The sequence below is a fragment of the Staurois parvus genome, unplaced genomic scaffold (genome assembly GCF_062004578.1).
Source record: "Staurois parvus isolate SC_StPar_1 unplaced genomic scaffold, SC_StPar_1.0 ptg000562l, whole genome shotgun sequence".
NCBI lineage: Eukaryota > Metazoa > Chordata > Amphibia > Anura > Ranidae > Staurois > Staurois parvus.
The window spans coordinates 11,280,991-11,298,679 of NW_028318358.1; the positions used below are offsets into that span (position 1 = coordinate 11,280,991).

Below are 17,689 nucleotides of genomic sequence, written 5' to 3' on the forward strand. Positions count from 1 at the left end.
TCCAGTACTCTGCTTTAATATTTGGCACTTTGTATCTGTACCTGCACCCTGTGTTTTTAACATGTTTATTCAATAAATACCTGAAGTTACTACACTATTGGCACCCCCCTTTGTTGGCTCCTATTGGAGAAGCTATTATACCCACAGTACATCCAGTATCCAGAGGAGGGAGCCCTGTATCCATGCTGAATATCCACACATCCCTAAAGGAGACCTCAGGATCCAGCAGAGTTACACTTCACCCAATCTTGATGACCATTCTTCTGAGGGAAACCCACCATCTGCCTGCTGTTTACACTCCATTTGGCGGTTACATTTATGCACATTTCCTATGCGCAGTCGGTGAGTGCGCACTTCTGCCATTTGTTTCCTGTGACAAGCTCTTAGACATACGTGCTGTTGTGGAAATTTCCAGTGGTGTCATTTACTAGAGGACATCGTGCGAACAAATTATTCTGAATGAACTTTGATTCATTCACATTTATTTATCCATTTATCCTTTCTCAGCGCTGCACTTTATTTACCGATTGTTACTTTAAGGTTATTGTGATTTCCTTTTAGTGTTCTAGCTGCTACTTTTTCTAGAGCGCTCGCTATTATTACTATACATTTGGAAAATAATGGTGGTCACACAAATTGACACTTTGGGCCCAATTTGGACATTTTCAATAAGCTGTACACTCACTAATTTACATTGTAGCAAAGTGTCATCTCTTCAGTGTTGTCACATGGAAAGATAGAATAAAATATTTACAAAAATGTGAGGGGTGGACTCACTTCTATGAGTGTGTGTGTGTGTGTGTGTGTGTGTGTGTGTGTGTGTGTGTGTGTGTGTGTGTACGTACATATACACACACACAAATATACACACATATCTAAAATGTACTTCAGATTAAATTTTTTGGGGGTGTTCAAATTAAGTAACACATTCTGAAGTACATTTTTTCCTATTTTTTAACGATTTATTCCTAATATATATAAGAATACAAATCTGCTGCCAAATCAAAAACATATCTGTCTTGGAAAAAAAATATATAACACTTCAGGGTAGAATAGAAAACCTAAAAGGTATAATTGTGTGGAAACTGAAAAATCAACGAAATGAAGGAAAAAAAAAAAATCTCTGGAACTTGAGGTAATTTAGTGAGAAAGGCCTGGGGACTCAAGTATAGTATCTGCACTAGGGATACCATTTAAAGAGTAACTCCACTTTTGTTGAGAAATCAAAAACCTATTAACCCCTTGGGAGTATCTGAACAAAAGTTATTTTTTATTGCAGAGGATGCCTAAAATCTGACTTGTATCTTTGTACAAACTTCTGGGAAAATCGGTGAGACAATCAGCAAGCAGGAAATAACATTTCTGGGGGTGTTCCATACACCAATGCTGAATGGAACACTTCTAGGTTGCCATACTGCACTGAATTGTACAAAAAATTACAGTGCTGCAGAGGTTATTTTTAATAACATTCGATTACACAATATAGCTTGTGTAGCGATTGCATATGCCATATCTTCAGAGTGGAGTTACCCTTTAACCAAGCTAGATAGCAAGCATTACTTAAATGGATGAAATATAAGTGATAAAAGGAGAGTACATCAAATTATTCAAACCACTCTTACCTTTCCCGTGGCTTCCTTTCTATCTGTCGAGGCCGGTCATCATCCAAATGACGTTGCATTTTTTCCTGTTCTTTCTGCAATCTTTCTTCTACCTCACGTTCTCGGGCAGCTGTATCCACGGGTTTGGCACCCCCAAATATTGATGCAGCTCGACTCGAGGGTGCTGAACCACTGGTCTCTTCCTCCTTGGGTGCAGAACGAGGTTTGAGATTCAACTTTGGCCTCTGGGGAGGACCTATGTTGATAAAATAGGGATATAAAATTTAACAGCTGGAACATGTATGATTCATAATGCCCAAACAGCTTATATATAATCCATTCAGTTTAATACAGCATGCAACAATGTTTAATTTTTTTTTTCCTTTGTATCTTGCATATACCTCTTTCTTCCTTCCTTTCCTCATTTCGAGAATAGCCGTTCCACCTGTCCGACCTATCATCACGCCGGTCATCACGCCGGTCATCATACCTATCACCACCATATCGATCTGCACCACCTCTGAATTCATCATCTCGACGGTACCCGCTGCCAAATGCTCTTCTTCCACTACCTCCCCGTGAGTCATAACCTGATAAGATAAGCATTAAGACAAATAAAAATGACAAGCTTACATTAGTGAACACCAGATTATGACTTGACTACTTCATGCCTAGGTGGTATAATCAAAGAAACCAGCATGGTCTGGAAAGATACAGTTAGTAAAAGATAGGTTTAGAGGTTCAAATATAAATTACTGTATCACCCAATATATGGCTTCCATCCAGTAGCCAAAAAATATGCAGACCAAAAAAGAGATTTGTGAAAAGAGATTCACAAGAAAAGCGGCTACATTATGGACAGAATGCGATACTCAGAAAAATTTCCAAAAATTATGCTTTATTACACATTAATAATTGACAATCGGGCAATCGCCCTGGTTTAACATCACCTCAGTATGAGACAATACACACAGACCTAAAACCATTAAAATCACACCAAGACCAGTCTGGATATATATGTGCTGCAGAGGCTATGACAACCATAGTCTAAAGCATTTGCAGCACCGCACATTGGTTACACTCCCTGTAGGAGGTGTTTACGAAAATTATACCATAGGTATATAATATCACATGCATGTATATAAGCAAATACAGTTACCACATAGAGAGAAGCATAACCCTAAGCCTATACAAGGCAATATGGGTAAAAAATAGAATGAAAAGAAGGGGGAATAAACCCCAGTAATATAGTGATGGATTCATGCAGTACAACCCTGTAGAGGCACATGTGGTTGGGGCCCATCTATTTGTGATATACGTAAATAGTTGCAAAGATTCTTATGGATGAAAGAGTCCCTGTTGATGTCTTGATGGAGATAAATACAAATAGCAGAGGCCTGCTTTATATGGTTTCTTCACCACAACATGTGGACTGCAAACCACTTTGATATTTGAAATAAGATGAGGCCCAATAGGTCTTCCGCCTGTTGAAATATATGTTATATGCCTTATATAAAGCATCATAATATCCCCATCCTGTAATAAGACAAATGATATAGGAATTGTCACTCTGGGTACTCTCACTCTGATGTATATATAGTATAAGCAACAAAGAGCCTTCTTCGTTATTCCTGTAACAGTCCACTCACCACCTGTGCCATAGGTAGTAGAAAATAGGAATATCCTTCAAAGGTACTGCCGTATTGATCCAGGGAACTACCGCTTACATCAGCCGACATTTTGCGGGTTCCAGCCTCTCCTGAGTGAGATACGTCCTGACGAAGCTGAGTGAGATACGCCCATCGGCGAAACGCGTTGACATCATGCGTCACTTCCGGTCATGCGCATTGGCGATATGCACGCAGACCTACAAGGAGGCAGCCATTTTCACATGCCATGAGTCATGCAAGAGCTATACAGGCACCATGGAGAGGCTGGAACCCGCGAAATGTCGGCTGATGTAAGCGGTAGTTCCCTGGATCAATACGGCAGTACCTTTGAAGGATATTTCTATTTTCTACTACCTATGGCACAGGTGGTGAGTGGACTGTTACAGGAATAACGAAGAAGGCTCTTTGTTACTTATACTATATATACATCAGAGTGAGAGTACCCAAAGGGGTCGCGACCCACAGTTTGAGAACCGCTGCTTTAGACTATGGTTGTCATAGCCTTTGCAGCACATATATATCCAGACCGGTCTTGGTGTGATTTTAATGGTTTTAAGTCTGTGTGTATTGTCTCATACTGAGGTGATGGCAAACCAGGGCAATTGCCCGATTGTTAATTATTAATGTGTAATAAAGCATAATTTTTGGAAATTTTTCTGAGTATCGCATTCTGTCCATAATGTAGCCACTTTTCTTGTGAATCTCTTTTCACAAATCTTTTTTGGTCTGGAAAGATACCCTTATATTCACTTTGTTCGCACTCCCTCACAGCTTCTCCACTGTAGGTGGAGTGGCACCAACTCAGCTGACCTCAAAGCTGGCTGTGGAGGAGGAAGGAGCTGTGAGGGGGAGCATGCGAAGTGGAGTATGGCTACAAAATCTCAGTACAGCAGAAACTGAAAGGCAGAAGCTGATTGGTTGCTATAAACAACAGCTATCGATTCTATCTGCTCCAGTCTGGGTAAATTCTCCTCAGTGTGTGTGTAAACAGATACAAATTTATGTGCACATTTCAGCAAGGGCAGAAAGACTGTAAACTAAAGATGATTTATGAAACACATTTCATGTCAGTATCTTGTATATATAAAATACTGTCCAGGAGAAAAGTCTTTCTACATTTTCAAAAAAGTATTTACAGAGCGGAGAACAGAGCAAATACTTATCAACGTAGCTCAATCACACATCAATTATAGAAGTTGAGTGCAATGCAAGAAAAGCGATAAATCTGAAAACCACATCAAACACTTTGTTTTTTGCTCATGTTTGATATTTGCCTCTATCATAATCCCGGCGGTCACGATCATCATAGCGATCCCTTCCTCTGTCTCGATCATAGCGGTCATCCCTGCGTGGGCCATCACGATATCGGTCTGACTCATACCGGTCATTTCGATACCCTGTCAGAAGATTAACATTAGTATTCCAGGAAAACATTTATCATGCTCTGAAGCAGCCACTAGCATCCATTTAGCTTCTTCTAAATGTCTATAATGCGTCAATATCTTAGCACTGGCTCCTTGGGGTATACATATTTTTAAAACCAAAACACTGCTTTACATATGTGGACTTCACTAACTTATTGCATAAATATCCCTACATTTTTTTTTGTCCAACAGTAATACAAATTTATCAACATGCTGATTGTAGCACTACAGGTGCAGCTTTAGGAATAAAGGAAAGCTGCTGGACAATGAGGGGCCTTTCTTTTCAGAGTTGACCTAGAGTGATTCCCTATGGGGTACAAGCACTTACTGTCTCCGAAGCCCTCCTCACGGCGAGGAGGATAATCATCGTTGTCTGTGCTGGGACGCGCCCTCCAGTCAGAGGAATCTGTTTTATCAGACTCTCTATTGCGGTCCCGATCTCTGCCAAATGAGCGATCGTCCCGATCTGAACACACAGAAATTGTAGTAAATCAAAGTTACTGGGCTGTTACTTCTTAGGCATATGAAGATAAAAAAGTCTTTGTACATGACTGCTAAATACTGTACAAAATCAGGGGTAAAATGATAAGACCATCAATCGCAAGCAAGCTTCTGAAAGCCATCAAGTAGGCAATGCCACTAGACACAGCCTGTTCACATATTGTAGTACAACTTGATTATCAGTGTATTGCTATGCCTAAAGTTGATTGTGCATTAAATGCAAGGTCTGGTAATCTTGCGGCCTCCCTTCTCTTGTATTAAAAAAAAAAGTTTCCACCACAGCACATGTTCATACAGTGGGTATAGAAAAGAATTACCCCCACCCCAAAAATATTAAATTTTGTGGCTTTGCAGTCTGAAATGAAGACAGTTTTTGTTTTATCCAGCTGTATTTACTCAATGCAAATTATAACTTCCAAGTGAACGATATAACACCAACATGCCACAATTTTTTTTTAATTATAAAACAGAATCACCAACTTGGAAAAAGGATCACCCTCCCCAAAATTACTTCAATCAGGTGTACCTAATCACCTTTGCAATGGCACACAGTTATTTGACTCATCTGTGATCAGCTCTAGTCATTTTGATTAGCTCAGCATGAAAAGAGCTTTCCTGGAGAACTTCAGTCACTGGTAGTGCAACTAAAGCAAACAACTAGGAGTGACAAAGCACTCTCGAAAGATCTCTGGGATAAAGTTGTGGACAGCCAAGTCAGGAGAGCAATACAAAATAATTTCAAAAGGCTTTATTATTGCCTGGAAGCACAGTGAAGTCTATTATTAAGTGGAAAGTATTTGGTACAACACAGACCCTCCCTGGATCAGGACGTCACTCCAAACTGGTCAGGAGGAAACTGGTCACAGTGGCTACCAGAAGACCTACAGCAACTCTGAAGCAGCTGCAGGAGTTTATGACAGAGTGGTCATTGTGTGCATGTAACAATATCACAAGTTCTCCACAAAAGAGGAGACCTTCATGTTATTATTGTCTCCTGTAGTAACAGAGATCTCCAGGAGAAACCAATGAGAGCTGTGGGAGACTCAGGAGATAAACGCTTCTGGAAATGCCCATTTTCTAAGAGGAATGCAAAGGATCATTCTTCTAAAAGGGAGCAGTGTTTGGCATCATGGACAGCCGTAAAAGGTATTTACAGTCTTTTTTTGCATGGTATTTGTTTTGGAAGATTTAAAAATGACAAATTATGGTTGCTTTAAGGATCCGGGGAACATGTGACATCAGGGATGTGCAATATATATTGCCCGACACCCAGGACATGTAGTTCTAGATGCGGAGCAAGTTGTTTTTAAGATTTTTTTTTTTTTTTAAACATTTAGCCCTACAGCAGCGCCACTGATTGCTTCCACACACCGTGCTAAAGTGCTGTTTTATTACTTTTTCTTTATTATTTTTTTCCCCTACTCCGGTGATCAGAGCAATACAATATTACCATAATAACATTTTACAACTCTGTGCAAGTGATTGGGATTTTTTATTTTTTTTTAAACACATTGTGATTGCTTATACCAACGAATTTCATTGGTATAAGCAAGCATTTTTACTTAACGAAACAGATTAATTCAGTAGTTTTTGTTGTGATCAGCTGCGATTGGCCATAGCTGATCACATATGCTACAGATGGGCTGTGATTGGCCCAGTCTATACATGTGATCACTGTGACCAATCACAGCTCACTGCACAGTTATAGGCAATGAATGGCATGAACGGAAGCCATTCACTGCTTACAACTGTCATGTGATCTGCTGTGATTGGTCACAGCGATCACATGATACCGGCAGCATCCCGATGTTGTGATCTGTCATTGACTGTGTCCCATGGACATGGCTGATGACAGATCGTGCTGGAGCTTGGCCTGTGGGGTACAAGTGAAGCGTGATCCTGGGAGGATGTCATATGACATCCTCCCAGCATAATAGGTTTCCCACTTGGCCATCTATGTACAATAGGCCAGGCAGGAAGAAGTTAAGAGGTGAACTTTTCCTTTAAAAGGAGCAGACAATGGAGCTTGATTTGGCTGCTCAGCAGGCACTTGTACTGAACACCCAAGTGATTCCTTGTGTGAGAATAACCTGAAGGAATAAAGTTTTTTTTTTTTTCTCATTAGGGCCGGCGCCTCATTTACTCGCTGTGCAGATGTCCCCCTGCGAAATACTGCTTCCTGGCTCTGCTCTCCTCACGTGCTGTCAGCGTAAGGAGAGGACTGCCAATAACCGGCATTTCCTATTTACTCGGTGATCAGCTGTAATTGGACACAGCTGGTCACATGGTCAAAACGGCTGTGATTGGCCAGTTCCTTAGTCATGTGATCGGCTGTGTCCAAAGGACACAGCAATCACAGCTCACACGCAGGGCATGCGGGGGGTGTGGTTCTGGGAGGAAGTCCATGGACTCCCTCCCAGAAGTAGCCAACCACGCTGCAGCTGTCTCTTGGTTATAGCGTGGTTGGGAACATGTTAAATGTAGTACCCAATTTTAGCTAAAACCTATTTTCAAAAGCAAGAAGGACATTTACTGCTAGATGCATACCCAAAAGACAGATCTCTCCTTACTGCCTGCCCTGATACCAAGGAGTCAAAAGGCATGGGAAGCGAAATTAAATCTCGAAAATGAAACAGAAAAATACTTTTCAGTAAAATGTACAAAGTTAGAATTGGTCAGGTTTTTATTGCTATTGTTCAGGAATATTCATTACCCTAATTTTTTTATCCTGTCACAAAAGCATAATGTGAGTGGAAATATTCCTAGCAAGAAATACAGCAGTAAAATCCAAACTTGGTTCTAAATCATTCCCTCTTCCCCTGCCACCAACAGATGGGTTGCAGCGGAACAAAACTGCTGGAAGCTGGTCAGTAATCCTTATGTCGGCTGCATTTCCTTCTGTTATAAGCTCATAGTCACTTCAGAGACTTTGAAATTATAGCAGGAGGGTCCTCTAGACTCTGCTAATAGCTATGACCAGTGACTAATAAGCCTCTGATTGCAGGCATTAAGGCTTCACAGACATGGCAGTTCCTGTTTGCTGAGGTATAAAATCCATGCCACTTTTAGCTCCTGCATTCAGCCACCAATGCAAGTGAATTGCCATATGCGCTCATGTCTGCTACATCTGTATTTATCCGTACGTGTGCATATCTACTTCTCCAAAAACATGGTGAGGCTCATGTGTTGATAAATGTCAGCGCAGAAGCTACTAGTGCTTACCAGAGCATGGCCGTATACAACTACTCACTTTCTTTGGCAATTGCATGTGGAGCATTGGGCTCCCCAGAAAGCACTGGAGATTTTATGCCTCAGCAAACAGGATCTGCTAAGCATGCATGCGCATGAGGCCTAAATCTGTTGATGCAGTGTACCAACATACTAAGGGCCTGATTACACCAGCGTTAATCTCACTAGTGTACAGATTATACATTGTTACAATGCATCTCCGAGATTGTAAGCTCGAAAGAGCAGGGCCCTCGATCCCCTCATGTTTTGCATTGTATTGGTATTGTTATTGTGTATTGTTCTGTCCCCCTTTGTAATGTACAGCGCTGAGTGAACTATTGGCGCTTTATAAATACTGTATAATAATATTATTAATAATTGCAGTGCTTTTTTTTCCCCCTCTTCAACTTGCATTAATTTAACTCCACACAGGGCAGCAAATTACAAGGCTTTCCTTCACATTGTAACACACACTACACTGCGATAAAAAACATTTATGGGCCCTGTGCATTCAGAAAATGTATAGTTAGTGGGTGGTGTTTTCAATGATGTAGGTAACACAAATGGTGAAACATGATAAAGTGGATAAAAAAAAATAAAAAATCTAGCCACATGGGGTTAGAAACAGAGAGCAGGGCCTGGTAGCAAAAGGGGTTTCAGGCAAATGCATTATAACAGACTACTTACCTTTGTCCTGTGCTTGGTCAGCTATGTCCACTCTTATCCTTCTGTTTCCTAGAGACTGGGAAACCAGAGAACGTTAATAAAGAAAAATAAAATCTGTCTTCATAAAAAGAGTGGGAATGTAAGAAACCAGAACCACAATTATTTTTGACTCCAATCTTTGAAAATGCTACATAGCTGCCTTGCTTATCACCTGTCTTCAAGTTGCTCACCCAGACACTTTTTGAATTTACTGGATAAATGCTTATCCCTGATCATGACTCAAACTAGTGAACAGCCAGATAACTAAACTTATCAGGAGGCGATCAATGATAGCAGCTTACATGCTTACTCAATGCAGGTTTCCCTGCAACAGAACTGTGCACAAAACTTTGGTACAATTTAGAATACCTTACTGGGGAACAATAAATTTCAGTGATGCATTGATTGACCAAACCGTTTTTGTTTGAGGATTTCTCACAGAATTAAAAATCTAACTTGATTTTGTTTTATTTGGTTCCGTTATGTTCAACTAATATGGGTTTATATTAGAAGAAAAAAAAAAAAAAAAAAAAAAGGATTCCTACCAGATCATTCTTCCTTGCTATGGAAACTGACATATCTTATGCAGAGTCTGACTCTACACAGTGAGGCATAAGCAAGAGTATAAGTTGGTCAGGGGTGGGCTACTGAACAACTGTTCCTTTGCTCTCAATGGTGAAAGTGTCTAGCCAAGGCAATTGAGCAAGATAAACCAACTAGTGAAAGAATGTTTATGATTTTCCACAACAGTTCAGACAAAAATGTTAATACAAATAATGCACTAGATGGTCTAAGTGTAGTCTTAATAAAGCTAAGCAAGGTTTTATCAACTTTAACTAACAGAACATAACAGACAGGAGCATGAACTGCCCAAAGCTCTGTTAGGGTAAATGAAAAAAGTCAGCAGAAGCATTGATGTGTACCTTTCCACAGTCAGCATTCCTCACTGTACACACTCACAAAGGAAAAATAAAACCACAAGAGATATTCTGCTATACTCAGCAGTTCTGGCTTTACAGAGCTCTTGAAAGCACAGTGATGAATGCAGCTCATATGCCTATGAGCTGAGCTACAACTATAGGATTTCCAAGGAGACTCACTTCAGATTTGCTCATGACAACTGCGTAGCAAAACTCAGTGTATACAATATTTCTATAAATTAGGCATACATGTATATTTTATAACAGACTTTGCAGTAAACTAGGAACAAGTACATAACCAGTGCAGGAAAGCATGCACATGTGCACGTTTTCCACTATGCACTATTAACCTGTTACTTTAAAGTGGAGTTTCAGTCCCCCCCAAAATTTTTTTTTAAAAGCAGATCCACGATGACATTACAAATATCATTTAGAATTGGAATAATTCAATATTAAAACCATTGTAATTACTTTGCAAATCGTCCATATTTACCAGGATCTGTGAAACAGGCAGTCGCCATGATGGCTGTGGGCATCTGAAGCCTGCAGGTCTTTAGTTCCTGAATTCGTGCTGCTGGCTATCCCAGCATATAACACTCGTTCTTGCGCATGCGCAGTACAGACAATGCTCGGCGCGACGTGTGTAGTACAGGTTGCCATAGCAATGGTGGGGACGGATGAAGTTCCCGCCCCCTGCCGGGCAACCTGTACAGCACTGCAAGGAAGGCTCGCGAGCACAGGAAACCAAAGGACTCCTGTGTACAGGAAACGACATCCCAGGAGACCTTGCAAAATCGCCCATCTACGTCATCGCCTAGGCGGTCGGGACCTAAACTGCAGGCTTGCAGAGGATATATATATATATATATATATATATATATATATATATATATATATCTATATCTATATCTAAAAAAAAAAAATTTCCAACTTGTGCTTCTTTTCACAGGGACTAACGAATAAGGTAAAATTAGTAAAAATGGGTGGAACTCTGTTTAAGAATGACATCAGCACTTCAAGACGGACAAGCATTACTAGCAAAATTCAGGTGTTATCTTTAGAAGACAGAGCAGCAGGCGAGTTGCTAATGACAGCTAATTGCTGGCAAGCTGAAGCTGTACAACTTAAAGGCCAAGTTCAACTTTGTTTAAAAAAATAATAAATGCACTTTTGCGAGTAGAAAAAAAAAAAAAGTACATTAAAGTGTTACTAAACCCAGGATCCTGCATTCACTATATCTGGTCTCCCACAGTACACAGAACCTATTTTAGTAAATATAAACTGATAAATACCTTTTCTCATCATCAGTTAGCACAGTTGTGACTTCTATCAATGTCCAGCTGAGCACTGGTTAAGTTTGTAGTTTTCTTCCTGCTCTAGAAGGATGCAGGACGCCTGACCTCTGTCTGGACAGTGCTGATTAGTGCTGTGCTGATCACATGCACTCTCCCAAGGGAAAAAAAAAAACCCTCTCTAGTAATACACACCAAACTGAGTATGTGCAGAGTGTCTCCACACGATAGGTCTTATCAGGAGATAAGTGGGGGCACTGGAGGATCAGAGAACTGGATCAAACAGCCTTTTTACACAATTCGAAGGATTACCCTCTTAGGAACCACAGAGAGTATACCAAGCATACTTTGCTGCATCTACAGACTGATTTCACTGTTTGGGTTTAGTAACACTAATTTTCTCAGGAGTGTGCACAGCATTGCACTTGTGAACCGTGGATCATGTGTGCAATGTCAGGTTCTTGCAGACACTTCCTAGAGCTCTCTGCCCAAACCTCTATTCGTGCTGGCAGTTTCAGAGCTGCAGGAAATCTCAATGAACCACAAAGGTTTTGATCACCACTCCTATAGTCCATCTGCCACAGTGGCAAACGGGACTTGTAGTTTATTCATTGGCATTTCACTGTGAACAAATGACGCAACGATGCATGCAGAGCCCCACGCAGCCAAGCTGATTTTAACTGCAACTCTGGGGGCGAGGGATTCATTGTAATATAATACACCCTAAATACAGGTGTAGCACGTAACATATTGCTAAAGGTTAACAACCTTTAGACACACAAGGGAGGAGAAATTCAACCAATTTGGAATAAATAATGAAACAGCATGTTGCAACTAAAGTGTAGACAGGCAGTTCTAAACTGTGCCACTTTTATCTTGTGTTGCATTGAATGCACAGAATATAAAAGTAGAGCTAAGATCAACTCTTTTGGTGTACAGGAAAAAAACTGGCTCAGATTTTGTGAAAGTGCCTCACATGAATTCTAAAAGTGAACCAAATTCACGTAAAACGTTATAGGGGAACACCTATAAATGTTAATTGCACGCATAAGCAGTACTCTGGGAAAAAACAAAACATTTTATCTTGAATTTCTCCTGCAAAAATAACGTGCACTTCCTGGTGTACGAGGGTGCATATCTGCTTGTGAGATCTAAGGCTCTGATACATCTATCATCAGGGACATTCTGGGTAAGATTTGGTCATGTTGCCACTGTATTTCCAAGGGTTTTCCATGCCTGGAGGCTTTGATAAGAGGAAGAAAAGTCCTCTCTCTAAGAAAATGGCCACACACGCACACACACACACACACTTCAAAACAAAATATGGTAAATTATCAGCTGCAGGAAGACAAGAGGCAATACTGATGACTTGTCTTTTTTCTTTTGTCATATTTTCTTGGGCTTAGCTTTTGGTGGGTTCAGTTCCACTTGAACAAAGCTGGTCAGCTTAGGCAGTCAGGTGAGGATATATGCCAAATTCCAATTTTAATTGAAGTGGAGAAATCTACAGAGATTGGAAATGGATGGTTGGCCAAGACTCCATGCCTTCACCATCTGTACAAACAGGAAGCCTGGCAGGCAAATATCAGGTATCACAGATTAACTTACTTCCTCGTTAAGACTCAAAGCCCGCAGAAGAGATTCCAAGTCATCAAACTCTGCGTAACCAAACCCTTTTAATCTCTCTGGATTGCTGGGTTCACGGGGCAGACGAACAGCACTAATCTAGAGAAGGAACAAAGAAAATCAGGAAAATTATCATTTACAGTTGAACAGCTCCACCCAAAAATAACTAAATCAGATTTAAAGGTGATTGGTTAAAAACAAACCCTAATAACTAGGATTATTACAGATAAAAAAAAAAGTAATATAATCCAGAAATAAACATTCACTATCACACTAATCAAGTTTGTATGTTTATTCATTGTCATCACTCTTCACTGCAGGGAAAGAAGAGTTACCATCCATGTCACACTATTTTGTGGCCAAGATTTGTTAGTCAAGGAGTTTGTGTGGAATGCCAATAAAAGAGATCCATTTCAGCCTACACATAATCCTCCGGATTGGAGAACTACTCATCTCTATGGACTGCCTTAAAAAAAAAAAAAATCTTTAAAATGATAAACATTAAAGATCCCCCTTCTAAGTCATGAATTACTATAAAAATCCTTGAAAAAATCTGTCATTTATAGAAACATTGAAGACATCATCGCTGACCATTCCTTCTGACAATAACCAATGCCTGGTTGTCATGCTGATCCTCCAGCTTTAATACTTACCCAAAACAAGCATTCTTGGATTTTTCTCTAACTCTAGGTTAAAGACTGAAGGGTAATAGTAATAATAAAATAATAGAGTGAGCATCACAGCCAAGCAACTAACATTTTCAGAAAGTCAAACTGCCCCCCATATTTTGCTCATTGCAGGTATACTTTAAATGTATTTTTTTTATAGCACCTCAGTATGTCTTATGAAGGAGGGGCAGTGCTGTAATCAAATTACTACTTTGCATAGGGAGCTAGTGGGTGGAGGAGTAGAGCACAGAGAAGAGCTCAGTGTGCTGCTGCCTTGTCTCTATCCACTCACAGGTTGTAGTGGTTCTTGACCAAGCTTATTGCTTTAACTGCAGCAAAGTGAGGTATGTGTTGTCGGACATGGACACCTGAATTAATCTAAGTAGAATTACAATTTCTTACAAAAAGGTAAAAACATCTGCCTTTTACAGTTTGGGTCAGTGGCAAACAGAAAAACTAACTCAGCATACCTCAGTTATTTGAGAAAGCAGGACCAAGGGCAGGCAAAAAAAAGAGGGATGGGAACTAGTGTCCTTCAATGGACTACAAGGGTAGGCAGGGATAAAGAGATTACAGCAACCCCAAACTAGTCCAAAGAAACCCCAGAAGAACAAGAGGATGGTGAAAACGCTTATCAAGGGGTGTTTCTGGGACCTGAATGGAACTCTGCAGAGCCTGCCTAACTTTGAGCACAGAACATAGCCCTAAGAATATTCTGACCCATCCCAGTCTAGTGAAGCATTCATAGTAATGCAGCAACAGGCAAGAAGCAGAAAAATAATACTATCATACACCAGATTAAAAGACATAACCAAGGAAGGTATCTAGGGGAACTACTTTAAGAGGCTGCAGGTCAGCCATGAAAAGAGGGTCTATTTCTAGGTGATCAGATCCCACAAAGCACCCATAGTTGTGGAGCGACAGGCAGGAACCCTAGCCATACCACTAAAAACATTTACCCAAGTAAGGACATAACCAGGGAGGGAATCTAGAGAAACTTCCTCAATAAGCTGCAGTTCAGCCACAAACAAATAACTCATTTCCAGGTGATCATGTACCACAAAGGCCTCTGGAAATACACCATCCCCTTTCTGCTGATAATCCAAGGGAGCACAGAGCCATTCAGCAATGATTTCTTACTGCCATGCAGGAATTGAACACCCAGGTGCAGAAACCTGTCCCTTCAGAGTGGAATCTACCGATTGAGGAGAGCCAGATGTCAATACATTGCCTGTAAAGAAGATGTAGTCGGGGGGTAGTACTCAGGATCTTCCAGCATAGTGACCATGTCACTTGTTCTATCAAAATAACTTCCAAACCTTCCCAGAGGTGAAAATCCTGCAACATCTGGATGTCCAATGGAGTAGAGGTCAAGAAGACATACAGTGGGATATAACAACAAAGATGGGACTATCTGTTCTGGGGAACAAGACTTAAGGTACACGGATACCTAAAGTTCTCACAGGGTGGGATGAAGAAACCACCCCATTTGACTGAACTATTGGGTCATTCTAGGGTCTTCGTGGTCTATAAAGAGCAGACCCCTAAGAACTAAGAGTTCAAAGAACTGACCCTCTACAGGGAAGGGCATCTAGGCATCCCACAATGGGGATGCTAGATGGACACTGGGGCTGTCAGCAAATACCAAGCCCCGCAAAGTAGCACGTGCCTCCAAAGGAAAATGAAGGTCTATTGCCAAAGTAGGGAACCACAGAAACTGCTCTCAGTCAACTTTATAGTTTAGGTAGTCCCTTTAGAGAGGAGGGACCCATGGAACCGTCTGGAAGTACAAACAGCACCTCACTTGTTGAAATAAAGGTGTACCTTCATGACAGCAGCTTTTCAGAGGACTTCACACCCTATAAGCTAATCAGCAGTTAGGCTCTGAAGGCCTACAGGTGGCTGCTGCCAAAAGGAGATGGCAATAGGATTCCGCAGAACCCTCCACAGACCTCCAGAAATGAGTCCTTACACTGTCAACCTGTGGCATTGCTAATTACGGTGTCAAGAGCAGGGCCTAACTTCCTTCTAAGGCCAATCAGGTCAGATACTGCTTGGGTAAAGGATCAGCATCCAACTATGCAGTCACAGTGCTTTGTGCATCTGCACAACCATTAATTGCAATGGCTTTTGTTGCAAGCATCTAAGCATACATCTCGCAAGGTTCTAGACAACTGTTGCAGCTACGTTATGAAAGTGGGCCTTCTTGGTGGCAGAGGTATCCCTTATGGAGGGAATCTACACCTTCTGCTATGGTTTGACACTTTAAGGTTACTGTCAACACAGGTTCAGATCAGTCAATTAAAACTGGGATTTAAAGGAGGGACTGTCTTGTCAGTGGAATTCTGCAAAGTGAGAACATCTTCAACCAGTTTAGTGGAATTCCTGTCAGGCACCCCTCACACAGGCCTCCCAATCAAGCCGCCTATCAGATTTTCAGGCAGACTGATCGCAAGCTTAATGCAAGTCTATGGGCAGTCCGATGTAAAAGGATGTACATCAGTTTACATCTGTGTCCATTCAAGTCTGGGCAAAACAAATCAATCGAAGAGAACCACATCTTTTCTGTACCTAAAAAATGGATTAGAGGATCATCTCGCTCATAGATCTAACATGGAGCTGCTGTTGAAATATGGACAAAAACTGAGCAGGCACAGAACCTGCTAAACGGAGGGGACAAGTCCATGTGAAAGGATGATCAAAGCAGGTCACTGGTGTATCCATGGTTGGAACAGACCACCCATTTAAAAATTTCGTTCTCAAAGGAGAAAGTTCTAACACCCTCAGGTGGGGCCCAGGATCCTTTAGGGTCAGTATAAAGTAATGTCTCAAGTAGCAGGTCTAGTGGAGAAGTATTAGCACATGTAGAAGCTCTAAAAGACCCAAGGCCCAGAATAGCAGGTTGATCCTCCAAATGAAGGGCAATACACATTGCATCAGCGAGGTCTATAACAATCCACTGCAAATCTGAATCAATGGCAGGAGACTGGGATGCTTAAAAAAAGTCTATCCTGAGATACTGTTGAGACTGAATCTTAATCAGATATGGTAACAGAAGCCATATGTCCAATTCAAATAAAGGGCTCACCGAATAGTGCCAGAGCACGCTTAAGAGTCCCTGCAGGCAGAATGCTCCAGTAGTCTAGTACAAACAACCAAGAGTTCCTGAGCCGACATGAAGGAAGGCTTGGCCACGCCCAAAGGACTCTAAAGATGACAACCCTATAACAATTTGGACTCCAGGTTCCAGATTAAAGGCCTGGTTTTCTTTCCTACTGGGGATACTGGATAAATGTCCCCAGAATCACTAGAGTATTAGCGTATTTCTCGCTCCATAAGATGCACTCCCCCCCCCCAAAATGGGGGGAAAATGTCTGTGCGGCTTATGGAGCGGCCAGCCCGGAATTCCCAGTGCCTCCGCGTTAGAATACCGGGCCGGCCGTTCAGCTCTTCTGTGTTCCTCGGTCCAGCACTGTCCTCACCGTCTTCTCTCCCTGGCGCCGGCATCTTTAGTGTGGGCACCCGGCTGTGACAGCTTGCGGCTTCACAACCGGCTGCCCAATGTGCATACGCGAGAAGCGGTGCGCTTTGTGAATGGTCCAGCAGTCTTCTGGGACCTGTCATGTATCCCAGAAGACAGGGAGGGAGGACAACTCCACAGAAGTGGGAGCAGGTACCTGTCAAATTTGGGTACCCACTTCCCCCTCTGCTCCCCAAAGGTCCGCAGCCTCTGGTCATCCCCTGGACTGTGTTCGCAGCCTCTGGTCATCTCCTGTACTATGTAGTCCATGGGTTCAGAGTAATTTTTTTCTTGTTTTCCTCCTCTAAAACCTAGATGCGTCTTATGGTCAGGTGCATCTTATGGAGCACAAAATACGGTACTTGAGGCCACCTGTGGCACCAGGATTGTCCTGTTTCTTAGCAAAGACATGTTATGTCCATGCCAGTGATTGCAACTAGGTCCAATGTGATACAAGACCTCAGGTGCTCACAAACCAAGGCAACTAGTGCTGACAAATGGTTCAGTCAGCCAGAAGTGACCAAGTCACTATGG

General features: G+C 41.6%; 1 protein-coding gene across 2 annotated transcripts in view; it reads right to left on the bottom strand.

The window, feature by feature from the left end:
- EIF4B (eukaryotic translation initiation factor 4B) overlaps window positions 1-17,689 on the bottom strand; it is a 53,119-nt gene that overhangs the window by 15,619 nt on the left and 19,811 nt on the right. For both annotated transcript variants that reach the window (XM_089691477.1, XM_089691479.1), the window contains exons 4-9: window positions 12,950-13,066; window positions 9,112-9,166; window positions 5,024-5,161; window positions 4,546-4,668; window positions 2,003-2,191; window positions 1,623-1,857 (exon numbers count right to left, since the gene is read on the bottom strand). In XM_089691477.1, the coding sequence (XP_089547603.1) occupies window positions 1,623-1,857; window positions 2,003-2,191; window positions 4,546-4,668; window positions 5,024-5,161; window positions 9,112-9,166; window positions 12,950-13,066 (857 nt within the window). The remainder of the gene's footprint in view (window positions 1-1,622; window positions 1,858-2,002; window positions 2,192-4,545; window positions 4,669-5,023; window positions 5,162-9,111; window positions 9,167-12,949; window positions 13,067-17,689) is intronic.